The sequence below is a fragment of the Theobroma cacao genome, chromosome 9 (genome assembly GCF_053813885.1).
Source record: "Theobroma cacao isolate CCN51 chromosome 9, ASM5381388v1, whole genome shotgun sequence".
Lineage (NCBI taxonomy): Eukaryota > Viridiplantae > Streptophyta > Magnoliopsida > Malvales > Malvaceae > Theobroma > Theobroma cacao.
The window spans coordinates 46,046,796-46,053,478 of NC_142647.1; the positions used below are offsets into that span (position 1 = coordinate 46,046,796).

Here is a 6,683-nt window from a genome sequence, read left to right on the forward strand (position 1 = left end):
GATGATAGATCGTAACTGTTAATAAAATTTATATTGTCTTTTATGATTTTGAATAAAAATGATGTGTATAAATTAGGTTATGTGTTAGAAAGATACAACATCCCTCATTTTTCATTTCTTTTAGATATATGAAATCCTAATGGATTATGGGTAACAAATATTTCTTTTTATTTTATAACTTTTATAGTTGTCATCTTAAGATTCGAAATTTTAGACTTGTTTAAAATACATTAATAACTGATTGATAAGGTTATTGACTGAGAAAAAAAAAACACAGATTGATAATTATATCATATATCTTACCATGTTAATAATTATATGCTACACTAACGTTGTGACTAAGTTCTTCTTTGAAAGAAATTTTGGAGGAGGGCCTAACACCGACGATTATTAATAAAACAACAGCGAGGAGTGTACCTAAACATTTGTCTTGTTTAGTTGCTGCTTAGTTTTAGATAAGGACGGAACTAAACAGTTTTGTCTCCCTTCTGATAGCTGAATGTTATTCGAAAAGTAATTTGCTTAGAACTTTTAAATTTCTTCCATTGTTAGTTTATAATTGACAATGTTAACTAATTTTTGGTAAAAATAGTTCATTTTTTTTTCCAAATTAGGCTTTTCATTACGTATGAAATAAAAAGTTTCCTCAATTAATAGCGATGGCAGTATTACAATTCAATACGTTTTGTTCTTGTGGGGAACTAATACAGTAATACACTATGGTTTGATAAAAAAGATGTGCACAAATTAGGTTATGCTTTAGAAAGATACAAAGGCATTTCCATTTCTTTTAGATATATGAAATCTCAATAGATTATGGGTAATAAATATTCTTTTCAATTTTATAAATTTTTTCCTTCTTCTCTTAAGATTCGAGATTTTAGACTTATTTAAATTACATTGGTAACATATTGATAATTATACCATATATCGTACCATATTAATAATTAAATGCTAGAGTAACATTGTGAGTCAGCTCTTCTTTGAAAGTAATTTTGGAGGCGGGCCAAGCACTGACACTGACTAATAAAAAAACAGCGATTGAATAGAAAAAAAAAGTGTAAAAAAAATTTATAATATTAACTATTTCTAGTTTGCAACTGACTATATAAATATATATATATATGTATGTATTAAGTGTTGATAACCGGATATTTTGGACTGCAAAGGGCAGAAAGAGTGGTGGAGAAACATGGCTACTAAACCAGGCATTCTCAGCGATTGGCCATGGCAGTCTATTGGGAACTTCAAGGTACTTCGTCTCCCTCTTTTCTTTGAGTCACAGTTATGCACGTACCTACATGCACTTTATATACGCAAATATGCATAATAGTATATAATCACATAGGTGTTTTTTACAAATAATCAGATGATTTCAGGGTTGTTATTTTTTTACGAAAATCATAAAGTTTTAACACGAAGCTTTTGTTGCTTCTTTTTCTTAAGTTAATCTGCTTAAAAGACTTATACTTCATGTTTAAGCAATTGCTGATGGACTTGTATCTATCCTTTTGTTGTTGAATCAAATCCTTTCTTAGGCCTGTTTCATTGTTTCTAAAGAGTTATGAAATATGTCAAAGGATGGGAAATAGAGTACAATGTGAAAGTTGAAGTGTTGACTTATTGACAAGTGTAGAACTTAAACTTCTGGTAGAAATGCTATATTTCTGACATTGATTGTGAATGAATTTTTGCAGTATGCTCTTCTGGTCCCTGGGGCTATTTACAGCACATACTCCTTCATAACCACAGCAGAAAATGAGAGGAACCTGTTCATGTTCCTGGTCTTCCCATTCCTCTTGTTTAGATTCGCTCACTACCAGCTATGGATTTCTGTCTCTCGCTACCGAACTGCCAAAGGAAACAACAGGATTGTTGACAAGAGCCTCGACTTCGAGCAAGTTGACAGAGAAAGGAGCTGGTTAGCTCTCTCAGCTACCATCTTTTTTTTTGCAGACTATCCTTCTCTCTCTTCTTGCTTTCAATTCTGGGAAATCATTCATACTTCCTCTCAAATTTTTTCAAGTAATTTTTCATTTAGGTAAAAGGTCATCAACGGCTGTTCTAAGAGACTCTTTTTGGAAGCCTCAGACCTATAAAATCCGTATATTAGCTGTCTAATAACGTGGGATTTATGTGGATCTTACAGATTCAGTTCTTCACAAAGATAAAACCATTGTTTTTGTATATAATAAAAAGAAACTAATACTACAACTTATCGGGCAGTGTGCTGCAGCCTGCAGTCCCCAGCACATGGTAATTATTGGCAAGGCGGTCATATGGCTGTCGGGCCCTTGATTGGTACCACACCAATAGCTAGACCCATGTAACTTGGCTTTTTCCCTCTTTGGGATTTTCCTCCATGCTGACTTTAAGTACACCGAGTCATCCCAGTCAAAATTAAAAAAATTTAAAACTAATGTTATTGATGATGTAAATTAATAAGAAATTAAGAATGAATTATGTGCTTTCTTCGTGCAAGGTCCTTAACCCTGTATTCTGAATTGTGTTGGATGTTTTGGCAGGGATGATCAGATTGTATTGAACGGAATTTTGTTCTACGCGGCGGGCGTAGTATTAAGAGATCAATTCAACATGCCTTTCTTTAAAGCAGATGGCACAATAATCACACTGTTACTTCACTGGGGTCCTGCAGAGTTCCTCTACTATTGGCTTCACAGGGCATTGCACCACCATTACCTCTACGCTCGCTACCACTCCCATCACCATTCTTCCATTGTCACCGAGCCCAACACCTGTAAGCGAATTAACCATTCATATGCTTACAATTTGGATAATAGCATCATTTAATTTTTGAAGATTAGACTGTTAGGATAAGATGTACGGTATTTCATAAAAATTATATATTTGAGATTTATAAATGATTTTGAATTTAAAAGAATTAATGTAAGAGGTGCTAATTTGTCTTAATTTCAAAGTATTGAGGTAGAAATAAAAATAAAATTTTTTGACTTCTTTAGGTTACCCTTCTAATGTATGCAAATATTTTTGTTTGGCAGCATTTGTGCACCCATTCGCAGAAGTAATTTCCTATTATGTGCTCCTTCTGATACCAATATTGACATCGATATATATCGGAAAAGCTTCCATTATCGGAATGTTTACTTACGTTACTGTTGTTGATTTCTTGAACAACATGGGACACTGCAACTTTGAGTTCATCCCGGAATGGGCCTTCACCATTTTCCCTCCTCTCAAGTACATTGTGTACACCCCATCGTAAGCCTCTTGCTTTACCCCTTTCTTCTCCAGTATAGACGCACCTAGTTTTCTCCTCACAAACTTTTTTATAAACAAAATTCAAGTAAAATTCATGCATTTTGTCTATTACGAGTAAGATAAAACGGAACATACATCTAGATCAATTAATGTTTGTTTATATGTACTTAGGTATGTGGGTAAATTTCTAATTGTCATTCTATTTTATGACAGGTTTCACTCTCTACATCACACTCAATTTCGGACCAATTACTCCCTTTTCTGTCCATTCTATGATTATGTCTATGGCACCGTGGACAAGTCGACAGATTCCTTGTATGAAACCACGATCAAAAGAGAGGCAGAGTCACCTGACGTGGTTCATCTAACTCATCTAACCACGCCAGACTCCATCTACCATCTGCCCCTTGGGTTCCCTTCATTGTCCTCCAAGCCCCAAGCTTCCAAATGGTACCTCCTGTTTATGTGGCCTGTCACTCTCTGGTCTGTGCTCTTGACTTGGATTTATGGCCATGCCTTTATTTCAGAGAGGAACGCCTTTAAAAAACTCAAACTTCAAGCTTGGGTTGTTCCCAAGTACAATATGCAAGTAAGAAATTAACATGTTTCCATCTTGGCGTCCGATTCTTCAGAGTGTTACCTAATTATAATTTAATCTGCATATGTTTTTTTTTCCTGTAGTATTTCTCAAAATGGCAAAGAGAAACTATCAGTAAATTGATTGGAGAAGCCATTCAAGATGCAGATAAGAAGGGAGCTAAGGTGCTGAGTTTAGGCCTTCTGAATCAGGTATGTTTAATTGTTAATGCAGCCTTTAAAATTTCACTGCCTACATATTTCTAATTCAAAAATTATGTTTAATTTATTACAAACTTCTCAAGTTTACTGTATGTATATATATATATATATATATATATATATATATGTATATATATATATGTGTACACGTGTGTGTGTGTGTGTGTGTGCAGCATGAGGAGTTTAGCAGAAATATAGAGCTTTATATCAAAAGGCACCCTCAGCTTAAAATCAAGGTTGTAGATGGAAGCAGTTTAGCAGCAGCTATTGTTCTAAACTGCATTCCTAAAGAAACAACCCAAGTACTCCTTAGAGGCAGAATTTCAAAGGATGCTTGTCTCTTGGTTCAAGCTTTATGCCAAAAGGGTATCCAGGTAAACTTCAAATAATCCCTTGGAAAACTATAGGATCATAGCATTAAATTAAGGGATTTAAAGAGTTTATACTTCAATTTATAATGAGCAGGTGGTCACATTGCAAGAGGATGATTACAAGAAGCTGCTAAAGTATGATAACAAGCTTGAAAGCAATTTGGTTCTTTCAGCAAGATATGATGTCAAGGTAAAATCTCTTTGGTTTATGATTGTATCTTCCTATATAATGTTTACATGCTGATTGTTTTAATCGTTGATATATTTTTGCAGGTATGGCTGGTGGGAGACGGACTGACTGATAAAGAACAGTCCAAGGCACCAAAAGGAACATTATTCATTCCATTTTCCATATTCCCTCCAAATCAAATCCGCAAAGATTGCTACTATCATACTACACCGGCTATGGAGGCTCCCAAATCTGTGGAGAACATGCACTCTTGTGAGGTTGGTAATTACTTATTTGACCAAAATTTTCTTATCCAAGTGGAATTTAAAAAATTTGATTCCCAAAGGATGGGATGTGCTTTGAATACTGCATTTGCACTTTTTTTCTTCATTACTTGTATCATTGCACTACAGTGTCAAGAAATGAATTTGTGGGAGATGAACTGAATCAGTATGGTCCATGGAGACCATTCTTTTTATTTTAGTTGTATAATATGTTAAAAATTCAACAAAAAATAAATTGAAACAGGACTGGTTGCCGAGAAGGGTTATGAGTGCAAGTCGTGTGGCTGGGATAATTCATGCTTCAGAAGGCTGGGAAGTCAACGAGTGCGGTGGCACCACTTTCAGCATTGACAAAGTTTGGGAGGCTAGTCTTGAGCATGGATTTCGCCCCTTGTCAATCTCCACTTGATCGAAACTCTAGGTTTCGGTATTAGCCTATGAGTAATCATATAGTAATAATAATGTATGCATATGAATTATCATCTTCGTTGTATCTTGCGAAGTTCTGACAGGTTGACTTCCATGTGAATGGGAATAATTTGCCTTGTATTTGCCTAGATGTTTCTTTTCCTTTCTCTGGTAGACTGTAGGATTTGGGTGCCTAAGAATTGATCAAAATATAATTTGAAGTTTAACACTAAAAATAACAAACAAACTAAGTACATCTTCTGGATATGATATGTTAAATAGAGGGTTCTTCACCAAGCAAAACTTGCCTGAACATTGCTTCACATGATGCATAAAATAGAAAAAGAGGGCCACCAAAAGTCTATGAGTGGCACTATTAGAGATGCAGCAGCTAACCTGCAAGCGAATTTAAGGCCTGAAAAAGCAAAAGCCATGAACATGCCTATGTGGTATGTATTTAAGGCATGACCAGATGGCATAAGTCCCCAAGGAGAGCCCAATCACGTAAAACTTTTGTCCTAGTTGAAACTGATCAGCAAGTTCTTGGATGTCAAGTGCCTCACCCTTCACCATACTGTTTGGGTTTGAATCACTCTCTCCATATCCAGCTCTGTCATATATCAGAACGTATACACCCAGTTCATCCATCACCTCCTACATGCCAAAACCAGCTATGACGATCTGCAGCATCTTTATGACTAGTTCTAGCTAGACATAGTTATATTATAGCAAATATCAAACATATATTCAACCCATGCTTGTAAAATTTTCTAAAAGCTTCGACTAATTTTCATATAAGTGCAATTAAGTGATAGAAACTTGACCTGTAAAACAATTGCAGATTGGAATTTGGAAATCATGTCCTTAGCCATAAATTAATGTGGTCTAGCTAGAACGCGAATTGAACTGGTTCGATCATGGTATGTATTTGTGTCAACTTTGCATGCTTTCTTTGTTCCTACAAACTAACTAGGAACAAAAAGTCACAACTCACTAGACAAAACTGGGAGACCACTTGTCTAATAGCCTGTGTAACATCCCATCCTTGGGATGTTAATTAAAAGAAAACGTTATTTGAAATTTAAGAAGAATTGTGGTTATTGATGATGAGAAAAGTCATGTGGGAGTGGAGAAATTAAAATAATTTTTTTATAATAAAATAATATTAAAATAAAGATGATGGCTGAATAAAAGAATAAAACATTATTGGCCGATTTCATGGAGTTAGATTTAGCCCAAGTGGGGGAGAGAGAAAAATTTTAAGGAAATGTAGCATGGTGGGGCCCACATGTTATTATAAAAAAATAAAGCATAAATGTTTATTAATATATTTAAATATTATTGTGATATATTGGTGACATACAAAATGAATATTTTGCAAGTACATGGGTAAAGGAACAATAATAGAAGATA

At 34.7% G+C, this 6,683-nt stretch overlaps 1 protein-coding gene across 1 annotated transcript; it reads left to right on the forward strand.

The window, feature by feature from the left end:
- The first annotated feature begins 1,128 nt into the window (after window positions 1-1,128).
- Window positions 1,129-5,419, forward strand: LOC18590332 (very-long-chain aldehyde decarbonylase CER1-like). The gene is made up of 10 exons (XM_018128141.2): window positions 1,129-1,252; window positions 1,698-1,921; window positions 2,526-2,758; window positions 3,021-3,240; window positions 3,454-3,829; window positions 3,922-4,029; window positions 4,212-4,412; window positions 4,504-4,599; window positions 4,683-4,856; window positions 5,107-5,419. Exons 1-10 carry the CDS (start codon window positions 1,193-1,195, stop codon window positions 5,269-5,271), a joined length of 1,857 nt encoding a protein of 618 aa, XP_017983630.2. The 5' UTR covers window positions 1,129-1,192; the 3' UTR covers window positions 5,272-5,419.
- Window positions 5,420-6,683: the final 1,264 nt, after the last annotated feature.